Source organism: Guillardia theta (assembly GCF_000315625.1).
Source record: "Guillardia theta CCMP2712 unplaced genomic scaffold GUITHscaffold_79, whole genome shotgun sequence".
NCBI lineage: Eukaryota > Cryptophyceae > Pyrenomonadales > Geminigeraceae > Guillardia > Guillardia theta.
This window is the reverse complement of record NW_005434595.1, coordinates 290,743-315,417: the sequence shown is the minus strand read 5'-3', so window position 1 is coordinate 315,417 and position 24,675 is coordinate 290,743. Positions and strand designations below refer to the sequence as shown.

General features: G+C 53.0%; 7 protein-coding genes across 7 annotated transcripts; 3 read left to right on the top strand and 4 right to left on the bottom strand.

Annotated features, from left to right (window-relative positions):
• Positions 1–187: 187 nt before the first annotated feature.
• Positions 188–1,083, bottom strand: VPS24 (vacuolar protein sorting protein 24; the record flags this gene model as incomplete). The annotated part of the gene is made up of 3 exons (XM_005825962.1): positions 188–228; positions 400–973; positions 1,021–1,083. 3 exons carry the CDS (start codon positions 1,081–1,083, stop codon positions 188–190), a joined length of 678 nt encoding a protein of 225 aa, XP_005826019.1.
• A 1,550-nt stretch (positions 1,084–2,633) lies between these two features.
• On the top strand, positions 2,634–7,135 carry GUITHDRAFT_114916 (hypothetical protein; the record flags this gene model as incomplete). Its single annotated transcript, XM_005825961.1, has 8 exons — positions 2,634–2,732; positions 2,787–2,967; positions 3,016–3,265; positions 3,428–3,539; positions 3,713–3,759; positions 3,802–3,872; positions 3,966–4,048; positions 4,172–7,135. The coding sequence occupies 8 exons, from the start codon at positions 2,634–2,636 to the stop codon at positions 7,133–7,135; spliced, it is 3,807 nt and encodes a 1,268-aa protein (XP_005826018.1).
• Positions 7,136–7,257: 122 nt separating this feature from the next.
• GUITHDRAFT_89222 (hypothetical protein) lies at positions 7,258–8,268 on the bottom strand (the record flags this gene model as incomplete). Its single annotated transcript, XM_005825960.1, has 4 exons — positions 7,258–7,370; positions 7,602–7,754; positions 7,803–7,875; positions 7,921–8,268. 4 exons carry the CDS (start codon positions 8,266–8,268, stop codon positions 7,345–7,347), a joined length of 600 nt encoding a protein of 199 aa, XP_005826017.1. The 3' UTR covers positions 7,258–7,344.
• Positions 8,269–12,194: 3,926 nt separating this feature from the next.
• On the top strand, positions 12,195–13,128 carry GUITHDRAFT_143839 (hypothetical protein; the record flags this gene model as incomplete). Its single annotated transcript, XM_005825959.1, has 2 exons — positions 12,195–13,064; positions 13,090–13,128. 2 exons carry the CDS (start codon positions 12,195–12,197, stop codon positions 13,126–13,128), a joined length of 909 nt encoding a protein of 302 aa, XP_005826016.1.
• Positions 13,129–13,329: 201 nt separating this feature from the next.
• On the bottom strand, positions 13,330–15,461 carry GUITHDRAFT_89217 (hypothetical protein; the record flags this gene model as incomplete). Its single annotated transcript, XM_005825958.1, has 10 exons — positions 13,330–13,375; positions 13,424–13,505; positions 13,552–13,616; positions 13,716–13,804; positions 13,852–14,086; positions 14,138–14,239; positions 14,285–14,362; positions 14,406–14,463; positions 14,515–14,607; positions 15,001–15,461. 10 exons carry the CDS (start codon positions 15,459–15,461, stop codon positions 13,349–13,351), a joined length of 1,290 nt encoding a protein of 429 aa, XP_005826015.1. The 3' UTR covers positions 13,330–13,348.
• A 2,244-nt stretch (positions 15,462–17,705) lies between these two features.
• On the top strand, positions 17,706–20,001 carry GUITHDRAFT_143837 (hypothetical protein; the record flags this gene model as incomplete). The annotated part of the gene is made up of 8 exons (XM_005825957.1): positions 17,706–18,833; positions 18,941–19,081; positions 19,130–19,180; positions 19,222–19,329; positions 19,384–19,578; positions 19,685–19,861; positions 19,911–19,964; positions 19,993–20,001. The coding sequence occupies 8 exons, from the start codon at positions 17,706–17,708 to the stop codon at positions 19,999–20,001; spliced, it is 1,863 nt and encodes a 620-aa protein (XP_005826014.1).
• A 1,862-nt stretch (positions 20,002–21,863) lies between these two features.
• GUITHDRAFT_76774 (hypothetical protein) lies at positions 21,864–23,633 on the bottom strand (the record flags this gene model as incomplete). The annotated part of the gene is made up of 3 exons (XM_005825956.1): positions 21,864–22,067; positions 22,113–22,319; positions 22,479–23,633. Coding segments are annotated over 3 exons (1,566 nt in total), but the record flags the coding sequence as incomplete, so codon positions are not given.
• Positions 23,634–24,675: the final 1,042 nt, after the last annotated feature.

Sequence of the window (24,675 nt, the reverse complement as noted above, 5' to 3'; positions counted from 1 at the left end):
GAAATATCAACGACTCGGTGTGAACATAAAAGCATGAATCTTCTAGCTATGCCTGCTTTTATCCTTCTTGCGAAGGCCACAACGACATGCATGTAACTCTGGTGCTAACCAGGACATGTGGAAGAGGACCCCTCTTCATTATGCAGCCAGAGAAGGGCACATCAATGCAATCTCAAGGCTGGTTGAGCTAGGAGCAGATCTGACTGCAGTAGATTTCCTGGTAAATATCTGAGGCACAAATCGAACTAAACCTTGTTCAAACTTATTCATAATTCAATTTTTGATGCACAAAGCTACTGAGACTCGAAAACTCATCTATTTCGAACAGACAAGATCCGTTCTGCTATGCTTATGCTGCCCTCAGGGCAGCAATTCTTGCTTCCATGTCGGCAGTCTCACCTTCGCTCTCGAGCGGTTCCTCGTTGGAGACTTCTTCGACAGGACGTGCGACCTCACCGACTTTCGCTGAAGGCGCGTGAGGTGCGGCATCCATTTGACCGACTCCAAGTTCAGCCAGGACGCGCTGAACTTCAAGTTCCGACTCGGCCTCGAGGTCCTCGGGCTCCAGGCTTTCTAAACTATCGTTAATGCATTCTTCTATGATCCCAGCTCGTTCCATCTCCTGCGAAAGCTCTCTGACCGTCTGCGAAACTTCTTGTAGCTTAACCGCATTGTTCATCAAGGCCATCAGCTCTGTACTCTTCTCCATAGACCCTACAACTCTCATGGAAGCCAACTGTCCATTCAGCTGCATATCCATCGAATTCAGGTTTGCCTTGCCCAACAAGATCCTTTCTCGCGCTTTCTGACTTCGAATCACTTCTTTGGCGAGCATTTTCGCTGCTGCTGGTTGATTTTCTTTCCACGCCTTCTTAATTTCTGCTTTGATTTTTTTCTCCTCCCGCTCGATTGTGTCACACTGTCTCTGTAAAGTTCTCATCTCCCCCCTAATCTTGAGCCTCCATTGTTTGACCTGCCAAGATTGTTGGCTCTTAACCATGATTTCCCAGTTTTTCATACCTGTTCCTTGGGATCCACTTGCTTTCCCCCGAATATCGCCTGTGCTATAGATCTTGCGGCCATGCTTGTTGTTCCTAACTTTATCAGGATGTCATTGAACACAACGACGCCTTCCCCACCTTCGATTCCTCTCTATCACCCTGTTCTTACTTCGTCGACCTAGTCTGCGGTTGCTTTTACTCCTAGTTGTTCGCTCACATGTTTGTTATGCCTACACCTCCCATCTCTGCGCTGCTTACTCTTTGTTGAGCTTCCAACACACAACTCCTCATTTCTTCATCTCCAAACCACCCCTTTTATCATTCCACCCCATCCTCACCCCTACCCCTTGTAGACCGCCTACCCACCCCCTTTCTTACCGTTACTTCACACTACCCCACCCTTTCACGCATATTGAACACTCACAGGCTGCTGTAGCCCAGGTTCCGGCACCGTCTCGGATTTTTTAACTTAACTTTGAGTAAAGACTCTGATGAAATACTACTCGGCCCGGCCCGCCGGGCCGCCGGCCGGGCGGCCACGCCCGGCCGCCGCCGCCGCCGCCGCCGCCGCTGTCGGAACGCCCGGCGGCCGGGCGAGTCTGAGTCACTGTGACAGACCGCGGGGGGATTGTCCCGCGCGTGCAGTTAAGTGAAGGTATCCGTTAAGTTTGGGGGACAGCAGTCGGCAGGACTCGTACTGCTTTTTAACTTAACTTTGAGTAAAGGTTGTACAGGCTGCCGCGCCTGGCACGCCTTAACTTTGAGTAAAAAGCACGCCACGCGGCCGCGCTGCAGCCTCAGTATCCTGGGCCTGTGGCGGCGCCGGCCCGGGGCTTTTGAACTTGCGTGACTGACCTCGGAATAATTCAGTCAAGAAATGTTGACTCTTTTTTCCTTTTGTACCATAATGTGGAAAGTATATAATTATAATCGCAGTACACATCCCGGCAATGATTGTACCGACAGAGATCTTATAGTACAAATAAAAAACTTTTTATATTTTCTGAAAGTCGACACAGGGTGACTCGAACAATGGTGGGGTAAGGTAGTCTTGTCCCCTCATATTGGGGGTTAGTTTCTCAGAGACATTGGGGGTAGGGGTCAATTGACACTTTACTTTCATTAGGTGGGTGGGGTGTAATTCATCGCCATGGGTAGGGTGAGTGCCGGGATAGTACAGTATTGGATATTCTCATGGGGGAGTATCGGGGGGGTGCCTTGATGGAGCGGCATATGACAGAGCTGAGGATGTACAATGGAGACGGATACGATGACGACAGGGAGAGGGGAGAGAAAGTGGTAGTGGAAGAGCAGCACAGTGTTGAATCAGTGCTTGTGTCCGAGTCAGAAAGTAACAAAGACAGAGAATACACTGAAAACTTCATTATCATGAATTCACTTATCACTTGTCACTTATCTCTTGCTTGTACAGCTCCATCATTGCCAGATGGTCTGATGCAAGGTGCGAGGCCACTTTGTGAAGCTTTCAAGGTAGCAGCGGTGGCACCGACGGGATGCAGAAAACCATGGAAGACTCAAGGACGATGGTTGTAAACAGAACATGAGGTGAATAAGAACAATTTTCCTGCAACGAACTATCACGTCTGGACTCAAAGGATTCACTGACGAGCGATGCCTACCAATACCTACACAGAGAAGCTGATCAGGTTCATCAAAGACAAGAACCAGGTGGCTGCAAGGGTCAGGAAAGATTTTAACCACTGGCTTCATGTAAGTTACTAACAAGTTCAGCGATCGGTTTCATTCACCTTCTTGTCGTTGCAGGTTTCAACCTACGCTCTTGTCTTCGAGATGGTCAATTGCTTTCTCAGCCTGGTGTCTGTCTGTCTCTACATCGTGCAGACGTATTACGATCCTTGGCAAGGAGAGCTGACAGATGCTAAAATCAAAATTTTGAGTTCTTTGTCGATAGCTGAGGTGTACATTACTTTCTTCTTCTTGTTAGGTGAGGCAAACCTTATCACAACCCGCCATGCTGATCTTCTTTTATTAGATTACGCGATTCGATTCTATGCGGCAGAATCAAGATTTGTGTTCGTCCGTTCGTTCACCAACGTCGTAGATCTCATCACTATCATCCCACCCCTTATCACATTCTCGTCAAACGCGGCGACTTCGGGCTACACCAAGAATGACATTAATCGGATCTCAAAGTTGAATTTCCTTCGAGTCATCAGAGTTTTGAAGATCCTCAAGCTGCTCAAGTACGAAAGTGTCGCTCGTCTCTTATGCTCTCTACATGGGTCGTCCCTCCCTCCCTCCCTCCCTCCCTCCCTCCCTCCCTCTCTCCCTCCCTCCCTCTCTCCCTTCTTCCCCCGCCCCCCCCTCCTCTCTCTCCGCTATCTCTATGAATTGGCGTTGGGCTTGTTGTTGTCTTTGGATTTTCTCTTGATTTTCTTTATCAGTCTGATCAACAGAAACAAGCCCAGCACAGGACAAGCTGAAGTGTCACGTGCGGTCTACACCATCATCCTCACTTCCATCAGCCTCATCTTCTGCTTCGCCGGTTTATTTCAGGTATGAGCCGATGTAGAGGAAGGAGATGCAGGAGAAGAGGAGGGGAGTGAGAGGAGGAGGAGGAAGAAAAAGAGGGAGTGAGAAGGGAACAAGCGGAAGAAAGAGAAGAGGGAGGAGAGGAGGGAAAAAGAGAAGAGGGAGAGGAGGAGGAATAATGTCTGATCAACTTTCAGGTGGTGGAGCTGTCCTTCCGTAGTCTGAACGAGTTGCTCGACATCTGGTGAAGAGACTCTGAGAGTTGAAAGAGGCTGAGGCTTTGCAGGGGGGTGACCTCCTTCAACTTCCATGACTCGGTTTATTTCACCATCATCACCGTCAGCACTGTGGGCTACGGTAAGTCTTGAGGGTCATGTGAAGTAGAGGAAGAGGAAGGGAGGGAGGGAGGGAGGGAAGGAGACAGGAGAGGAGGATTGATATCGTCGGCAGGAGACTATTATCCTACCACGATCGTCGGGAAGTTTCTCGTCATGTTCATGATCCTGGCATCGCTTGCCACCATCAGTGACCAGGTCAGCTAGTTCCCCTCATGCCATGTCAATGTCGTGTCTTCCAGTTGCCGTCCTTCTCCTGCTCTCCACTCATCCTGCTCCTCTCTCCTCCTCGACCTCACTCACTCCCTCATCCCTGTCCAGGTCAACCGGCTCATGGCTCTCCTCTCCTTGAACTCTCCCTGGGCTCGTGCCTCCTTCCGCTCCTCCAAGCATCCCCACGTTCTCCTCTGCGGCAACATCACCGTCGCCTCCACGCAGGACTTCCTGCAGGAGTTCTTTCACGAGGATCATAAGATGGGTGACCTGGAAGAGTTCAAGGTTGTCATCATGGGCAGCGGCGTCCCCTCCGCCGGCCTCCTCTGGCTCCTCCGCTCTCCCCTCTACGCCACCAAGACAGTCTACCTCGAAGGCTCCGTCCTCCTGGAGAACGACTTGTTCCGTGCTGACTCCGCCAGATGCCGAGCTGCCTTCATCCTCTGTGACAAGTTTGCGGACGATGCGTACGCGGAGGACACGGCCAACATCATCCGAGCCATCAGCATTTCCAAGTTTGTCAGCCAGCAGACAGCAGGGAGTGAGATCCCCATAGTCGTACAGCTGCTGCGGCCGGACAACCGCCATCACTTCATGGCGTCCATGTATGGCAGCCACCAGAACCAGGTGATCTGCATGGACGAGATCAAGATGAACCTGCTAGGAAAGAACTGCCTCTGCCCGGGTTTTACTACCTTCATCTGCAACCTCCTAGTGTCCTCCAGCTCAGACGTGGACGAGAGTAGCCTCGACTGGCAGAAGGAGTACATACCCGGCTGCGGCAAGGAGATGTACTGCACGAGGCTGAGCCGGAGCTTCGGAGGGAAACTCTTCTGTGAAGTCTCTTCCCTGCTCTATCGGGAGCTCAAGTGTATCCTGTTTGCCATCGAGATCAAAGACTGCTCCGGATGCACCCGCGTCGTCCTCTTTCCTGCCCGCTACGTGATCCCTCCCAACTCCACGCCCGTCGTGTTTCTCATAGCGGACGACGCGGAGGACGCGGAGGCTGTGAGCTCCTACGGCATCTTAGACGAGGACGAGGAGGAGGAGGAGGAGGAGGAAGGGCACGCACAGGCAGTCAACTACGCAGACGAGGACGCGCAGATGGAGAGCACAGAGGAGATGATGAACAAGTTCCGCCAGCAGTATCACTGCAGGGAGACGAGGACGAGCCTGGAGGAGGTGAAGCGAGACGCTCTAGAGGACATGCAGGGCCATGTCTTGATCTGCGGCTCTCTGACGGCTCTCAATCACTTCATCGCCACCCTCCGCCCCAAGTTCCTCCCGGAGGAGACGCTCCTCAAGATTGTTATCCTCCATCCCGAAGAGCCTTCGCCGCTCGCCTGGGCTGAGATCTGCTTCTTCAAGGATGTATTCTTCGTCCAAGGGTCCCCCCTTGAGCCTGCTGACCTTGTTCGAGCTGGAGTGTTCGGGCTCAGCAAGGCAATCATCCTCTCTAGCTCAAGGATGCGATCGGACGAGGCCGAGTCGTCGTACCTGGTGGACGCAGACGCCATTTTCATCCAGCAATGCATCCAACGCGTCCGGCCAGAGGCTCAAATAGTGTGCGAGCTTGTCAACAGCAGCAACATCAGTTTCCTCTCCGAGGAAGAGCGCAAGCACATCAACAGCACCGTCGTCCTCGACCCAGCCTCCTCGCCTCTCTTCGCCTCGGGCAAGGTCTACATCAACTCTATCCTCGACAAGCTCGCCTGCCAAGCCTTCTACAACCCCAACCTCGTCCGCATCCTCCGCGCCCTTGTCGTCAACGCAGGCACCTTCGCTTCCTTCCCCGAGTCCAATGTCCATCCCTCCCAGCTTGCGCTCTTTCCCGTCCCCAAGGAATTTCACGGCAAGAGCTACGTCCAGCTCTTTGAGTTCCTCGTCCTTCGCTGCATGGCCCTCCCCCTCGGCGTCCACCGCAAGCGGCCATGGAAGGGCTCCTCCCCCATGCCCTACGTCATCACCAACCCGGACGCCGACATGATCCTGCAGGTGGAGGACGCCATCTACACGCTGCAGTCCCCGGAGATGGACAGCCGCTCAATCGGCTTCCTCGAGATCGTCGTGGTCCGAGCGAGGAACCTCTCGCGCAAGCAGCACGCCAGCCCCTCCGGCTTCCTCTGCGAGGTGGAGGTCGGTCAGGTCATCCAGCGGACGCGCCTCGTCCTGTCCGGCTCCCCCTACTGGAACCAGCGCATGTCCTTCGCCGTGCATGACGCGGGGGAGGAGGAGGTGACGATCAAGATTATCGACGGAAAGTCGAACAGGGAGTTGGCAAGAGCTGGGCTGAAGCTGGAGGAATACGTTGACCTCCCGGGGAGGACGAGCAAGAAGCTCGGGAGCTTGCAGCATATGGAGCGGTGGATCGCGCTGGAGAAGAGGGAGGGCAGCATGAGCAAAACAGCAGCCGTGTGCCTGCGACTGGGCTTCCATGAGTCGAAGATGCGAACTTTCTACGATCAAAACAGCGAGCAGGAGGTTGTGAGCCCGCGAGGATCAGAAAGAACAGCAGGAGCAGGAGCAGGAGCAGGAGCAGGAGCAGGAGCAGGAGCAGGAGCACGGCATGTGGAGCCGCAGGAAAGCTGGTCTAGCCGTGACTTCAGCGAGGAGGAAACGATTGGTCAGAGGAAGGAGGCAAGCTCGCAGGAGACGTCAGGCTCGTCGGTGGGGAGCAGCGACAGGCCAGTGAAGGCGGAGTTGGTCATCTTCAGCAACACACTGCAGGAGAGGAAGGAGACGGAGCTGGTGATGGAGCAGGAGCGGGTGATCGAGCATGCGGAGGTGGCGTCGGCTAACGGTCTCTCGACTGCTGTGCTCTTCATCAAGCCGGGGGAGGGGATAAGGAAGAAGAAGCTGAAGCCGCGGAGTGAGGTGTGGGCCATGGAGAAAGACGTCATGGACAGGAGGAGGGCAGGGGGGGTGGAGGGAGAAGGAGAGAGGACAGCACAAGACAGGACGTCGAGGGAGGCAAGTGGAACGAATAGAATCTCGCAGGGTAAAGAGAGAGGAGAGGGAGGAGGGAGAGGAGGAGGCGAGGCTGCCAGCCTCATGAGAGGAGGGAGCAGATGACTCGCCGTGCTGTAGAACTCGTCCAGAATGAAGACAATTATCGATCTACGAGCTCTCAACAAGTGCATCTGATCATGTTGAATTTATTCATTGTATAGACAAAACTCGAGGAGAGTGTAGGTTGAGAAACATTACACTTGCAAACAAGAAGGAAAGAGGCCGAAAGGCATCTGGCATGAGAGAGTGCGAGATGAATATAAACAGACAGGTCAAAGAATCGTACAGGCTGCTGATCCTGCGACAGACACTTAGATCCGGTGAGAAGAGCGCAAGGCCGAGAGACAAGGTAGATCATAGATATTGAAGAGAGACGAGCAGAGGAGGCGAGGACCAGTGGGGAGAAGAGGGGAAGGAGGGGAGGGGAGGGGAGGGGGAACTTTGACGACAGGTTGAAAGGGGCAGGGCAAGAAAAAGAAAGGGAGGATCGGAGCCTCGAGAAACGGTCTAAGGCACTGCCATGTCCTACCTTTTTTCTTCTTCACTCGAGTCCCTTCGAACGAGGGCGACTTGGTCAGTTCGGGCACGAAATCGTAGGAGCTTCCTCTCCTTGTTTCTCGACGGAGGAGCGAGCGGATGTATTCCGACGATGCAACATCCTCTGCTGTCCTGCCCTCCACGTCTGCGAGTGCGTGTCAGGCTCGCCCCGTCGGCCCACTCCTCCTCCTACCTTGACACATCAGCAGGTTCGTCAGCTTGCCTGTCCCCAGCTTCTCTATGCTGTTCATGATCTTCTCCACAACCTGAGGAGTTTCAGCAGAGCGCACGTGCGGTCGGCATCCAGTCACCTTTGACTTGCCCTTCCTGCAAGCTATGTGAAGAGCCGTCTCCCCATACCTCGTCGTGAGGAACAGATCAGCTCCGTGGTCGATCAGCTCTTGCACGCATCTGTTCCTCCCGTTCCTCGCTGAGTTGTGCAGGGGCGTCCACCGGTCTCTGTCTGCTCTGTTGGGGTCCGCGTTGTACTCGAGCAGCTTAAGCAGCGTGCTCACGTTGTTGAATCTTGCAGCGAAGTGGAGGGGAGTCCAGTTGTCCGCGTCAAGCTGATTCACGTTCGCGCCTCGTTTCAGCAGCTCCACCACGCACTGGTACCCTTGATCGGTCACGCAGCAGCTGGCGTTGTGCAGGGCTGACATTCCTTGCTTGTCCTCCAAGGTCAGGTTCGATCCTGCTTCCAACAGCTCGACCATGCAGCCGTGATGTCCGTTCCTCGACGCCACGTGCAACGGGCTCCATCCCTGCTGGCTCACCTCGTTCACCAACGCCTTGGCTTGAAGGAGGATGCCGACGGCCTCCTTGTTCCCGTAGCAGGCGGCGAAGTGGAGGGGAGTGAAACCGCTTGCGTCTTTCACGTTGAATCTCTGCTCCTCGATGTGCTTGCGCAGCTTACTCAACGTGTTGTACCTTGCGGCCGCGTGCGGCGATTTCATGCAGAGCTCGTCCACCTGTTTGGCTGCTTTTGAGATCCGAGACTGAGACGGGAGCGAATGGGAACTTACAATGCCATTGGGAGGAGCGGAGTGAGACGTTCCGTTGGGAATGATATCTGACTTATGAGCATCTAAAGCACCTCTCTCATCTATGTACATCTCTGTGTGGTTGAGATTGATCTCTACATGCTGCCGTCTATGTGATCCAGACTCACCCTCGTCACCTGTTACGCCGTCTTCCGCCTTCCCCAACTCCTCTGCCTCTTGTGGTGCATTATGACTCGCCTCAGGCGGGTTCACAAGATCATCTATCATCTTCTCGTCGATATGGCTCGGCTCTTGTGCTGCCCCATTCCTCATGTCCTCTATTTCTGCACTGGCTGCTCCGTTGCTCACCCCTTCCGCCCCTCCACCTCCCTCCTCCTCTGTTCCACGACTTCCATCCGAAGGTTTGATCAACTCGTCTATCATCGCCTCGTCAGTGTTGCTCGGCACTTGTGCATGTACTTCACTTTGGTCCCCCAACCCCTCATCTGCCCTTTGACTCTCCCCAGCTTGGTTGGTCAAGTCAACAGTCATCGTTGGTTCTTCGCGCACGGCTTGTTCCTCCATTTTGCCCGCTTCTTCCCCTGCTCTCTCCGCAGGCAGGTTGAGATCCTCCATCATTGTCTCGTCGCTGTGGCTTGCGAGTTGGCCTTCATGTTTCTCGCTTCCATCAGGGACCTCGTGGTTCGGATTCAAACTCGCACCATCTCCCGGCCCCTGACCCCCCTCAGATGGGATGATGTCGTTCTCGTGCTTCTCTGGATACGGCTGGTCGCCGTGGGATTGTGTTGGCTCATCAGCATTCTCGTCCGATGGTTCTCGATGGGCAGTAGCTGTCTGCTCCGAAGCTCTGCCGCTGCTTGAAGTTTTGAGCACGTCTACATCGGGAGTAGATTGATGGCTCTCTGCATGCACTATTTCAGGACCCGCGTCGCTGGTTTCAATCGATCTCAGAGAGGCTGCTAGGCCTTCCGCTTCCGACATGTCGCAGACATTCGACCTGTGAGCATTGTTTCAGCGTGAAAGCACGTGTTTCATAATTCGGCAGCGGAACATGTGGCCCTGTACACGCTCGAAACTAGCCTTGCCTATGTTCAAGTTCAATCTATTTACGGTTAGGACTTCATCAAACAAAGAGAATCAACATGCATCTGCTCACTGGGAGATTTACAACATATTTTGCCATGCCTGGTCTAAATACAATCCTTCGTTGTTTTTTTTGTTTTTGTTTTTGTTTTTGTTTTTGTTTTTGTTTTTGTTTTTGTTGTTTTTGTTGTTGTGAAATGTATCTCAACCTCCAAGTCGATTTCATCCCTTATCTCTTCCACTACGCAACCCAGATATAATCGATGAGCAAGTTTTCATCTTGCTTATATCTGTATCTTACTTGCTATCTTGATATTATCGACACCTGTTCGTATGGTTATCCTGCTTATAACACAATTCTTTCATCTACTTGTGTCCTAACCGCCCCGTTCGATACAATTTCACAAAATAGACTTATCCTCACTCCCTAGTCATTCAAGGCCTCAAATGAAACTGCAAGTCTTCTCCTTCTTGATCCAGTGATGATGTAAGACTTCTTTCATTCTCACCCAATCGCCCATTCATCCTTCTTCACCATGACCTCCTCCTCTTTCACTCCTCCCCTCACAGCTGCCATCGTTAACTATGGACCTTCCCAACGGATGCACTGAACTTCACAAGAACTATTCAAGGGCTCGTTAAACTGAATATCTTTGAATCCTAGAACTATTAGGGATTTGATATCTGAATGGTTCACTTTTCGGCTCGTAGGCATGATAGGACCCCGGTACTAGCAATTTGTTAGGAAAAGATGCTAATAGGGGAGCAGAAAGGAATGGGGTGGGTGGGGAGATACCACACCCTACTCCCCCAATAAGTTGAAGAAGTATCAATTTGAAGGGGTGGGTGGGAGGTAGGATGGGTGGGTGGTACCGATGGAGAGGGGGTTCATGTAGTGAATTCTGAATGTTTGGATCGAGGGTGGGGTGTATTGACGGGGTACATTGTTGGCCACAGTTCCAGGAGGGGTATGAAGAATGGCTGGGGGGAGTATGAAAGGTAGGGTAGTAGTTGACTTTTTGAATGGAGTATGTTCCGCACCAGGGGTCAAAAAAATGTCGAGAAGGTATCAAGAAAAGGGGGTAGGGGTTGTAGATTTGGGTACAGAAGAATTGACCCCACCCCATGATAATTGCATTTTATAAAAATTATAAAATCCCGTCAACCATGAGGGTGGGGCAATGTCAGCAGTTGTTACCTACTGGGTGGGGTTCAAACGCATGGGGTCCATTGCACGGGATATCGTACAAGTTCAGCTTCACAAGGGGGTAGGGTAGTATCAAGGCTGATTTCGAAACAACAATTAAAGGGTAGTCAGATTTGTACCGGGGTGGTAGCATCTGATTCAATTTTTCCTCGTACCCACTCGAACAATTCTGGACGAATGGAGGAAACAGGGTGGGTGTAGGGAGGAGAGGTGGGGTATTGATGGCAGGAAACAGGGGTGAATGGTCACGATAATGTACCGGGTAGTGTGACTTTTAACATTTTGGGGTAGTGTAACTGGGAAATTAGGGGGTGGGGAGCACGGGATGGGGGTGTGACTGGGGAATAATAGCGGCCGGCTCCGACAGGCTCCGAGCCTCGGAGATTGTCCTCGTTCTGATTCAACTAAATTAACTTTGTCGACGGTCGGAGTTCCGGAGTCAGTGAACTTCCGAACCGGGCTCCAAGCCGACTGATGGCTCCAGTGACTCGGACGGCGGCCGGGCCCGGGCCGCGATGTCATCATGCCACTGATGATATATGGAACTTCCGGGAACCGCAGTGAACTTACGGCCCCTTGAACGGTACCCTCAGTGCCTCGGAGTATCGCCGGAGGGCCTCCGATAGTACGGTACCCGGGTCGGACTGAGCCGCTATCCATGATAGCATTCAAGTTCACGCCGGGCGCATGGCTAGTAGCCTAGTCCGGCGGCGCACCGTCACGCCGTGGCCCCGGCGGCGGGGGGCACCGGCTGCTCCGGAGCGGCGGCTGGCCCGATCCCGGCGATCATGATCACCGATGCCACGCCGGGTCACGGGTGCCCCCGGCGGTGACTCGTCCACCGGACTCCGGGACTCCGGCCCTCGGGAGCCGCTCGGAGCGCACGGACGGCGCAGCCCTCCGGGCCCGCCGGCCGGGCCCGCACGGTCCCCGTGATTCCGGCCGCCGTCTAGCCCGGCCTGGCGGCTCAGCGGCTCAGCCGCTCGGACTCAGAGTCCGGCGGAGGTGACGACGCCGGCCCGGGGAGCGGCTCCCCCGGCGGGCCGCGGGCCGGAGTCCTCCGGACGACTCTTGATCATCTCAGTGCTCGGATGCTAAGGGCTCGATTGGCGGGAAGCCTCGCGACGATGGCGGAGAGGAGCGAAGAGGAAGAGGAGAAGAGAAGAGAAGGTCATGAATATTCGCATTGAGATGTCTTGTTGTGCATGATATCTTGAGATGTCTTGTTGTGCATGATATCTTCTAGTCTCGCTTCCATCCTCCTGGGCAAGATAGATCTTTCTTGCAGCTCCATATGACAAACACCCACCTCTCTTGGAGACTGGTGGGCGAGTGCCAAGTTAGAACATGCTTGACGGCGTCACTGAGCACGTGGGAGGTCAAGAAGGCTGTTGGAAGGAGCCTCTGCCTCAGCCCTCAATGGATTGAGATTTCACAACGAGGCTGCACCGTTGAGGGTAACTGCAATGATGGGCATCGAAGGGACCAAGGAGGAGGCGATGGAGAGCAGAGGCTCCATGGGGAGGACGTAGGGAGTGATGACGTTGTCATGGTCTCCATCGTGATGCCTCGCTTCGCTCGATTCTGCAACGAGCCAGCAACGCCAAGGGAGCAGAAGCCTCGCGTGACCAACCAGAAAGCTGTGAGGGAGCTTGCATGGCAACCCGGTCTGCTCTCCCACGAGGATGGCAGGCTGCATCCCTCAAACAGACCTCCTTCCTATCCCATCTTCGTCACCGGCATCAGCAATCTGCCCGGGCGATTCCTCCGCATCGACCTGGAGTCGAACTTGCCCACTCTGAGCTGCCTCCGGCAGCGCTTGACAGACGTGACTGGCATGCTGTACGACATTGCCTTCGGGGACGAGGAACTGCGAGCCGAGAGTGTCAGCGGCAGAAAATACCTGCACATGCTCAAGATGACTCGAGGGTCAGTCGTACGAGCAATTGAGCGTAGGAGAGCCGGAGTTCACGGAGAGGAAGGACCTCTGCAGACCAGTCCCACCTCAGTCCTCCCGGACAAACCTGGAACGGAGAACGCCAACATAAATGGAAGCGACTCGCTGTCGACAAACTTGAAGCGGAACAGGGTGATATCTCAAAGTCTAGGCGAGAAAGAGGGCGAGGGAGAGGAGGAGGACGACGATTACACGGGAAGACTGCCGGTAAGGGGAGTTGCGCGCCGACCAGGTCAGCTCTGGGCAGGATCAAGCCGGAAGCGCTGTCTGAGTTCGGGAAGAGCTGGAGCTCGGGGGCCAGGAGGGAACGTGAATGGACTGATGGAGGAAGATCGATCGTTTGCAGCTGATGACGTCATCAGTTTGGAAGAAGGGAAGGGATTCGCCAGTTGACACCAGTAACGGATTTAGCATGCGTGTGTACGGGGAGGTGTCAACATGCTTCCTCCTTTCCCTCCCACTCGTTTCTATCGCTGTGATCAGACGATTCTTCATATACAGAACTTTGACACATGCTGCTAACGCACACGTTAAAAGCTCGAGGACTCTGTCTTGTTGGACATTGCCTCTAAGAGTTCATTTACAGTCGTTCGCCAGACGCTGAAGCGAATGTTGGAAGACAACTCCAGCGACAGGCAGTCTTTGCCCCTGCACACACACTCTAAGTGACCATGGCTGAATGAGAAGTCATGACCTGTATAGATAGTACTCTAACCAGAACTTGAGAAGCGCTAGAAAGTTGCTGGTCACGAAGCCAACCTGTAGGAACAGAAAGGCAAGCAGTCAAGACCGAGCGGCAAGAAGGAGAGAAGTCAAATTAGATTGAATGGGGAGAAGGGGAAAATAAATCATTCCTACCTTGTTGTGAGTGATTTCCCAGTTTCTGATCGCCGTGATATAATCGTTTAGTCGGCCATGGAGTCGGACAAATATGAAGAGCGACAATGCTGCCGACACAACAGTGATGAGGGTGCAAGGATGCCACAGAAATAACCTGTGTTGAGACAGCAGATGTTCTCTTGATTGATATCTTCGACAGTGATCACTGTCATCAAATCCTTGAGGAGCCGGAGAGTATTATGCTTCAAGAATTTGTGCAGTTTGCAAGACTCCATGTCATAACGACTTCCGAGCGCAGCAAGCTCCCGACATCGGAATGAAAAGAACTCCAGAGACAGCACGACAGCTCGAATGAATACATTGGAATCAACCAAATTTGAAACCACGACCTGTGCTCAATGTCACATCGCACAATCCTTCTTCTTCAGTCTGTGACTTACCTGCATGAATACCTTGTACTTCGCATCATCAACAGTTTGACTGAACATGAGGAAAACTTCCGGGTTGTACTTGACCAACTCGCCAAGCAAGTCAAAGTTGGTCTGCAAAAGTGTTAAGAAGTCTAGGGACTAAACCTCAAGTCTTACTTGCAAATTGCCAGAAATCTGAAAGTTCAAAATTCCATCAACCAGATGGTCCAGCAATCCCATCTTCGCCATGAAAACCTTTGGGAATGTCAACAATCTCACAGTGATCAGCGTCATCTACCTGGGCTCGTGCGTCGGAACCTCGCAAGAAGGCCTCTACACAGGAAGCTAGCCAGAACCTACAATGGACGACACTCAGAAGAGAGGAAAGTCAGTGCCGGCAGCAGCACCTGTAGGTAGAGTCGGGCTTCTCGTTCATAAACACCAGTAAGACTTTGGTGATGAGACCTCTATTAGAATTGTCAGGATCGCAAGGGTTGGCCCTTGCAGCCCTTGAGCTCTCAGATGGCTGAGCGAGAGGCCGTTGAACGCTTCCGCGTTGAAGACTGACACTTGAAACATCCGCTGCAGAAGATGACGCGTGACAGGTGCCTGTTTGAACCTTTGTACCCCGACTGCGAGAGCTGCGAAAATGGGCAGATGCCTCCGGCTGAGCCTCATTCCCCTCGAGGTCAAGGCTCGTCCACGAATCACGGTTTGAAGCATCCCCTTGACTCGCTGCTCCACCTGGACTGGAACTGAGCTTCGAAAACCACAAGTCATTGTTGGATGTTGGATTGTGAGAATCTAGTGGCTGTTGTCCCCTTCCACCCATCGCATCAGTTGACCATGTTGCTGGGTTGTCGAAGAAGATAAGTTGCCGAAGTTGATCGTACTTGGCATATTCTTGAACAGATTCCAGCTCTTGCGCGGAAAGCATCTGGTCTTTCACCCTTGTAAAGTCATTTTCCCGGTCGCACAGGTTGTGTATCAATCGTAAGAATTGTATACGCAAGGCTGACTCTGGGTTGCACTCACAACCAGGGCCATGCATTCTTTCTTGATACAAAGAGACTGTCGTGTCACTCCAGTTCAGCCACTCAAAGGCCTGTGACAACGTCTCCACGATACCCAAGCTGTATAACTTATCCTGCACCTGCAATTTCCGCTTTCCACTTAGCAATGTACAAAGCACAAACAGGATTTCGACTCTGTGCACCAGAAGAAACAGCGCCTTGATATTTGCGTGCGGGTCGCTTATCGCTGACTCATCCTGCGTGTCCTCCCAGCTATCGTCTTCCTCCACATCGACCAGCTGAAGTAGCTCGTGATGATGGCTGCTGCTAGATAACCTCATGATCACGTCGCTTGCCCACGTTGCCAGTATAGGCGCTGTATTGGCAGATATCAAGCTTATAGTACGCGGAAGAAAGGCCTCAACTCCGAGCAGAACAGCATGATTCCTATCTGAATTCTTGATCGCGGGCGAAAGTGCTTGTTCTCGTCGGATTGTTAACAGATCTGCAGCATTCACAACCTTGCAATCGTCATTTGTTCTATCTTCTGTTTCGAAAACAACAAGAGCAAGAATGCGGCAGAAGCAAGCAAGCTGTCTTTTCGAATAGGAATTCAGCAGTCCTTCGAAATCAGGTACAAGGGCAAGATTGAAGATCTCTCTCGAACAAGCTATGATATCTTCAGTGAGAGTAATCACGTCCTCGAATATCGATCGGTTTTTCATGAGAGTGAAGAGCTGCACAATCAGCTTTGTCGAATTTCCAAGTTCTTCAGCCAAAAATGGCGTGAAGTAGCAAAGTTCCTTCAGCAATTGAATGCAAGGCTTCTTCAGTTCCCATAGATCGTGTTCAACAACTTGGCCCCTCCATCCACTGTTTCTTGCTCCAATCAAGTCGAAAGGAAGGAAAAGAATGCGAATCAACACATTAGAACCCCCGTAAACGATGAAATTATCTCTCTGCATGTTCGATTCGCTTTCATACGCAATGACATTTCTCCACGCTCTCTTCAACAATTCTTTCAGCCGTCCCACGTCTCCGGCAACATATGCGTCATTCAGAGAAGCAACCAACCCTGGGATCGAGTCGTACTCCTTGTCCAGCCGGGTGACCATGCTTTGAGGGAATTGTTTGAATGATCTCAGAGACCTCCCTCCGCATTCACGATCCAAGAGGGAGGTACAGACGTTGTGGCCTCTCCTGCATCGAGGCCAGCAATCCTGCAATGGCGAGGGTGGAGCAACGAACGACTTCTCTTCTTTCACCATGACACAGGCACCTTTGGAACAGCCATCAGGGAGAGGGTTGTGAATTTCAAACAACAAGAGATCAGTTCATCAAAACGTAAAAGAATGATGAGAATTCACCTAAATTCGTCTTGGAGCTCCTGAAAACCGACATTTTACGTCGTTTTGAGTCCAACGTCAACTTCTTGTATCGTCATTGGACGTTGCAATCAAACCATCCTACGTATCAGCAGTCGAAGGCCGAACCTGTCATTTGAACGTTCATATTCGAACCTTCCAAAGAGGAAGGGGAGATTCATCTTGATATCTCAAGCTACGTCTACTTGACACCTGTTCAGACCAGATTTCATGGCCTCAGGTCCGATTATCACTGGTTTTACAACATTCCACTAATCTTGTGGCGCAAAAGCCTACAGGTATAAAAATGTGCACCTCGTTTACACTAAATCCTCAGACACAAAACGAAACACATCTTCAATTGCCTCTTCATGCTAATCCTTGTTGCTTCTTCAACCTTGCTTCTCCCTTGAGCATGCATGAATTGTTTTTACTGCCTCCAGTCAATCTTGTGCTACTTTCCGGTCGTCCCACCCGACTCCCTCTCCCAAGACTTCACCCTCCTGCTCCTGCTCTTCCTCTCCCCTTTCATTGCAGCTACATTTCTTTCGCTCGATCTCGCTCCTTCTCCTTCGCCTCTCCTCGCCTCCCCCTCGCTTCATTTCCGGGCATCGTCTGCATTCCATTCTACCTACCCCCTGTGCTCACTGCTTTTTTTTCATTTTTCGATGACTTGCCAACATATGTCCTATATATTGATAGTAGTACCCCAAACCACAGCTTTTGTATTATAAAATATTTACTCAAGTTATAAAATTCAGTTGCAGGAAGGCTCAATATGAAACTGGTGATTCACGAAGACCATTTGTGGTAAAATACTGCTCACTCTAGAACACCACCTAACCCCCGGTGCAAGTACCCCACCCTCTCGATAGATTTCAGACATAGGACCAGGGTGATCAAAGATTCTACCTAGGTAGGGTCATATGATTGGTGAGGGTTGCAAGCATCAGCTAGTTCACGTGGGTACCAGTAGGTGGGACATTGGTAGGGTGATGGAGGGTACCCCAAAGACTACCGGTGGTATGAATCTATGGCTTGATATGTACCCCTTGCAGGACATGTGTACCCCACCCCTGTTATTGACATCCCGAGGCGGGTTTCATGGCACCAAGTTATCTAATTTGTTTTGTTTTACTATTTTTTAGAGGCGGCCGCCAGTCCGAGGCCCGGCCCGGGCCGGGTCGGCGACTTGAGGGTTTATTACTCTGGAGATCGGCAATGGCAGCAGGATTCGGGGGACAACAGCGGCTGCTGGCAGGAATGCTGCTTGCGGTTGGCTGGATGGCAGGAGGAAGGATGATGGCAGGAGGATCACACACAAGAGTAAGAGCAGCAGCTCCTGCCTTGTCCCTCCATGGTTGTTCTCTTGGAACGAGCAGGAACTTGGCAATTCGCTTGCGGGGGGGGACTGAAATCCCCAGGTATGGATGGGACCAGACAGCCGGAGAGGTGCAAATTTTTGTGTTTGATGATGAATCGAAGGAGAACAAGACATCTGAACGAAAGCTCTCTGCAGATGATTTCAGTTTCCAAGCAAGAACTACAGGGTTCTCACTCGTGTGCTCACGGTGGGATCTTACTATCAGTGAGCTGTTCTTCGAAATCGACGCGTCTAGAGCAACTTTCAAGATCAAAGACAAATACATTCTCATTCGCCTCCCCAAAGCTGATATAGATGTTCTTTGGCCGAAACTTCAGAAAGTTTCCAAGCTCGTTCTTGAAGATATTCCCACCTTTCCAGCTTCGTGGCACGATGACGCGGATGGAGCGGACGGATTGGAGGGGGAAAATTCAACAGAGCCGGATCCGACAGAAGATAACAGGCAAGACAAACGAGACAAAAGCTTCCAAGATCTTGAGTCCTCCTCCAAGGTTAAGACGATGATGATCGAACGGCAAGCGCTTGAGCGACTGCTTGTAGCTGCCAAGGAAAATAGACTCGCTGAACTAGAAAAGGCTCTAGAGCATGAGTGCAAGGCTCGTTCAGAGCCGCCTAACGTGATTCTCGACGCGTTCAAGGATGCCAATGCTCGAGGAGTGGTCCACTGGGCAGCAGCAGAGGGTCATGTTGAGGTGATAAAGCTTGCTATGAGGGCGGGAGCCGACATGAAGGCAAGGGATGAGAATGGTCAGAGTCCGTTCTTCATTGCAGTTGTGAACAAGCGCATGGAGGCTGCGAGACTTGTAGCTCGAAATGTCTCTGTGGATGTCAACGAGAAAGACGCTGGGCTGAGAGCTACACCCCTTCATCACGCTGCTGGCAACGGCGACCTGCAGATGATTCACATGCTCATGCTGATGAACGCAAACGTGAATGCTACCTCCATTCTTGGATCTGCTCTTCAGGTTGACAACTCTCCCTCTCCCTCCCCTCGCTCCTTGTCCCGTGCATCCTCCTCTTCTTCCTCTCCTCCATCTTCCTCCACTTCGATCGCCTCACTCGCTCCTTCCAGTGGGCTGCGATGTCGGAGTGCGAGGAGGCAGTGAAGTTGCTGATTACCTTGGGGGCGGATCCCAACGTTCTGCCCTCGGACGAGGGAGGGAGGAAGGTACCTCCACCTCTCGTGATGGCAGCTTCGATGAACCAGCACAGGGTGAGCTTGGAATGCCGATAACTCAGCAGACCCTCACCTCTACCTCAGATGTGCGAGCTCTACGTTGGGGCAGGAGCAAACTTGTCCCTGTGCGATCAGGTGCAGCCTCGTGCCCGCTTCTCGGCTCATTGTCGCGGCAGGAGGGATTCACGGCGCTTCACTTCGCAGCTGAGACTGGCAACGTAGACCTGTTTCGACTGCTGGTCGAGAGGGGATGCGACGTAGCGGCGAAAAACGTGCATGGCAAGGTCTGGCCTTGTGGGGATAAGAGGAGGCGGCGCGCTGTTGACGATGTTGGGCAGACGCCGTTGCAACTTGCACGCTACCGCTGGAGGAAGTCGCAGAGGTATCAGAATATGCGCGACATTCTCATCTCCTTGGGGAGGAATCTGAGCGATTCAGAGCTGTGCGGTGATAGTGATGAGGAGGAAGAGGATGAAGATTCTTCCGAGCCCGAGCCTGCTCCTACCATGTCGAGCACGGGAAACAGCGGCACTGTGCAGACTGGAGGACCGGCGCAGACGTCGGGTAGCAGCCAGCAATTGTCACGAGCTGAGAAGGCGAGAGAGTGTGAAGCTCGGCAGAGTCTCATTTACTTCACAGGCTGTCGTTTTCAAGGAGAAAGGCAACGAGGCTCTTCGTAGCAACAAGATGGAGGAAGCGTACGCGTTCTACACTGAAGCTATCCTACTGGACCCCAGCAGGAAAGAGTTCTTCTCCAACCGATGCGCAGCTCTCCTCGCCCTCCAGCGTCATGAAGAAGCACTGGCCGACGCACAGGTACTTGCTCCTTCATCTTGCCAAGGAGGTGCTGAGCTCTTTGTGGCAGACAGCGAAGGCCATGGACAGCAGCTGGGCAAAGGCTTGCTTCCGGGAAGGGCAGGTGCTGCGCTTGAGCTGATCCCCAGCAGGTCAGCTGAGAATGGTGGCAGGCGTATCTGGGGCTCAAGGACCCCACGGAAGCAGCCGCATCTTTCTGGGAGGCTTTCCGGCTGGACCCCACCAACGGGCTTGCGAAGAGCAAGTTCGATGAGGCTGTGAAGATGGCGAGGAAGGAGCGAGCGGTCGACTCGGGTCGAGCGTTCGCGTCCACGAGCAAGGAGGAGGAGGAGATGAAAGACTGGGCCAAGGGCCGCGTCCAGCCATGAGGGAAGGGGGAGGAGAGGGGCCGAGAGGGGCCATGCTGCTGGCTTGACTTGTTTCATTTCCTTCTCTTCCTCCGCGTATCGAAGCCCGAAGTCTCCATATAGTAGATCTTTCTCATCTGATATCCTGCGTCTCGGTACTTCTCCGTGTCGATTCCCAGGGCCTTTGCGACTCCCTTCCATCCCTTCCCCTTCGTCCCCTGCCTCCCATCCACAGCCTCCATGCCCCCCATCCTCTCCACTTGCTCGCAGACCTGCTGGGGGGTCACAACCACCTCCCCCCACGTCCTGCGGATGACTGTGCTCTTCCTGCTGGCCAGCGACGGCTGCAAGGGGTTGTGGCCCTTGCCGCGCTGATGGCAAGTGCACTTCATGGAGTTGGACAGGCTGCAGCTGCACGAGCGCAGCAAGCTGTCTTGCTCCTTGTCGCCCCCCTCCAGCGGCTGCAGGTCAGTCGGGATGATGCGAGAGGGCCCGGCAGTGTCCTCCCCTCCCAACTTGGCTCCGATGTAGAGCGCCATGAGCTTCACGTCAGGATTGCCGCTCTTTCTCGCCACCCGCTTCATGATGCCCTTGAGCCTCTCCTCGTTGATCGATCGCCCTGTCTCCGTCAGCAGCCGTCGGTTGTCAAACTCGCGCTTCAGGTACTGCACGCAGGAAGGAAACTCTCGTGCGAGCGAGTTGAGCTCGTCCAGCACTCGCGAAGCTCCTCCTCCCTCCGCCCCCGCCTCTTCTGCTGCTCCCGCTGTTGCTCCATCTGATAAACCTCCTGTCAGTGGTGGCACCTCAGCGAGAACAAATCCGTTCCGCCCTTCCTCCTCTTCCCAGCCATCGACTTCAGCGTCATCCGGAAGCTCTTCGATCTTAACGAGATTCCCCCTGCTCGTGGTGAAGGATTGAATCTCATTGGGACCTCTCGAGACGCTTGAGAGCTGATTTTCTTGCTCCCTGCTACCCCTACTGCTCTCGATGGAAGGGACATCATCTCGACGAGAGAAAGGAGGAGGCGAGCCGGAGGAGCAAAGCTTATACCCCAAAGACTCGCCATCTGATACGCTCGAGCAGACTGGGTCAAACTTCCTTGTTCGCAGCACTTCGATTTCTCTCCTGCTCCTCTCGAGTTCCGACTGCATCCTTCTCAGCTCGTCCTTTAGCCTACAATTCTCCATGAAATCCCTTGAGAACAGACCAGCGTCATCCTTCATCGTGATAATGTCTCCTCCTCCTCCTCCTCCTCCCCCTCGGAGGCTCATGGCGCAGCTCCTCTGCATCTTGAAGGGCTCACTCCTCACCCCGCAACCTGCTGCTCTCCCTCGGCACCTGCTGGTGTTCCCGCTGTCCGGCGCCTCCTCCTTCTCCTCCCCTCCTCTGCTCTTCATGAACTCCTTGATGACCGCGAAGACCTCGCGAATCTCAGGGTTGCTGCCATAGCGCTCCAGCACGCTCTCATCGTTGGCAAGGGAAGGGTCTTGGAGGACTTTGTCAAGGATCTGATCGAGGAGGGGATTCTGCATGGCTGCGATGATGACCGGGTGTTGTAGGAGAGCACTGAGCTTGTCTTCCTCTGCAGGCCACTCGTCATCTGCACAAGGAGCAGGAGGAGGAGGAGCGGAGGAACGGTTCACTTCCATCCTCGCAGCATTGAAGCTTGTTCGCATTCCGTCCAGGGCTCTTCCTATCACTTTGACCTTGTAGGAGATGCTGTCCCATATCAGCTCGTCGCACGTCCCCTGACCCACCAGGTACATCACGTTCACCGACGACTGCTGACCGATCCTGTGAGCCCTGTCCTCTGCCTGCAGCAGAATCCCTGGGGTCCAGTGGAGCTCAGCAAAAACCACCTGAGAAGAGTTCAGTCAAAACCCAGCTAAGTTGTTCGCCCTTACCAAGTTTGCGGCCGTGAGGGTCAGCCCTGTCCCAGCTGCTGTGACTGAGAGGATGGCTACTCGGACAGAGCTGGACTCCTGGAAGGAAGAGACTCTCAGCTGCCGTTCCCGGGAGGGGGTGGAGCCATCGATTCTGATGTACTGCACTTTCTTCTTGGAGACGACGTCCTCCAGCCCATCCAGAATCTCCATGTGATGAGCGAACACCTGAGTACAGCCATCAGTAGGAGGCAAAGAGGCTGGTATGCGGGGGCTGGTATGCGGAGGAAGAGACGGGAAGGAGAAGAGGACGGGGAAGAGGAGAAGGAAGGCGAGTTTGAGGAGGGAGTGGGGCAGGGTGGTAGGCGAAAAAAAGAGAGTTTGCACCAGAAACTTTGCTCCGCATTCGATCAGGTCGGCAACATACTCCTGGATCGCTTGAAGTTTGGCAACTCCAGTGTCCACATACATCTTCATGATCAGCGCCTTCTTGCGTGACTGCGCCCGAAATCGAGCTTCGCTGTCCTCCTCCTCATCCTGAGTAACACGCTCCAGCTCTTTCAGCTTATCCATCTCCGTAGCAAATCTCTTGCTCTCAGCTTCTGAGATCTTGATCAAAATCTTCTGCCTTCTCTTGGCGGGCAGCTGGGTGAGAACGTCCTTCTTGAGCCTTCGAACCATCGTGTGTTGATCCAAGAGCACGTGAAGCTCCTCCAAGTTTGATGCCCCGCTGGTCTCCAGGCCGAAGGGGCCCTGGTGGGCATCACAGTAACGATATGCGAATTCCAAGAAATTGTTAAAGAGACGAGGGTGAAGGGAATTCAAGAGGTTGAACAGTTCGACGGGTCTTGAGAGCGCAGGCGTTCCGGTGAGCAAGATCGATCTTCTGGCCGAGCGGATGAAGGGGAGGATGGTCTTACTCCTCTTCGCGTTGGGGTTCTTGAGATAGTGGCTCTCATCGCCGATGATCACTTTGAACTGCATCGAGCTGATCTCCGGCGCAAACTTGCAGAAGAGGTCGTAGGATATGATGGTGACAAGCTGATTCCCGACGACATCCCTCCCGCTGAAGATGGTGTTAACGTCTTGAGGGGTCAGCTCGCCTGGAAGCCAATTCACCAGCTCCTGTGCCCACATACACCGCATTGAGGAGGGGCATACAATTAACAGAGGCCACTCATCCAGGTATGCTGCTGCAATGGCGATCGCCTGTACAGTCTTCCCTAACCCCATCTCATCTCCGATGAGCACTCGCCCCTCTCTTGCTAGTCCGAAGAGAACTCCCTCTCGCTGGAAAGGGAGCAGCTTCTTGCTGATGGTCAACGGTAGGGCCTCCAACAGCATCTTCGCTTTCGTGTGGTTCAAGGTGGAGACCGAAGGGTCGTTCTTGAGGACCTTGAAGACGTTTTCTGGCACTGGAGTGAGGCTGAAGGTGGAATTTGCTGGCTGAGTCGCATTCATTCTTGAGATCTCATTCACGAGTTTGTAATACTGGCACAAAGGAAACACCCATCGCTTGTTCTCAATCTCGAACTTGCCCATCATTTTCTTGTATAGATCTGTAACTGTTCGAGGCGGAAAACTCGATACTGCAGCAAACTTGTATCTGCTTGTCAGTACCAACTTAATCTCGAACCTCTTATCCTTCAAAGATTTGGAAGACGATGTAAACTTTCGTATCTTCGCAACTTTTGAAATGCCTTTCACGCTATCCTGAGCATCAAGCCTTGTTTGGGCCTTCATCGTACTACTTATCCGATTTGGAAGGTTGCTCTCGACTCCATCCAATCCTCCTCGAAGACAACAAACGGAAAAGCCAAGAGAATTTCGTTCTACACTGTAACGAGAAAAGGTACTGATGTGTGGAGACACAGTCTCTGTGATGAAAGTCCTTGATCCATTTGCAAAGGCAAACACGAGAATGATCTTGATATATACAGAAGACCAGCATGTCATTCTTGATATCTTCCTGCTGGTCACAAGGGGTTTGATGAGATTGTCTGCAAAAAGTGACGGGGGGCACACTGCGAGTGACTGGGTTATGTAGTCAGAACCATCACCTTTCTCATCACGATAGCAGTCAATGCTTACCTGCCCTCGTGGTGGCAACCTTCAAGTTCAGTTCTCAGCGCATGTTCGTCTTCTCTCGCTTCTCTCCTCTCCTCCGCTTCCTTCCCCGCCCCTCATTTCGCAACTCGCACGCCACTTGCCTGGTGCTTCTCCAGGCGTGGCGCGAAATTCAAACCGGGAAGGGTCCAAAGGGATGTAGGGGTAGTGTGAATGACCGGTACTTTACCACGAAAAGAGAGGTGTCCTAGGGGGTAGGGGTTATCAGAGTTAGGCTATCCAGGGGATAATATGCCGTATTGAGGTAGGGTGGTAGTGGTAGGTTGGTGGCAGGTGTGGGGGTAGTGAAGAGGAGTGAGAGTTGAGCGGGGATGAGGCAATCAACGGACATGACGCAATGCCGTGAGGCAGACAAGGGGATGCAGGAGGAGGAGGAGGAGGAGGAGGAGGAGGAGGAGGAGGAGGCGACAGAGACAGAGACAGAGACAGAGACAGAGACAGAGACAGAGACAGAGAC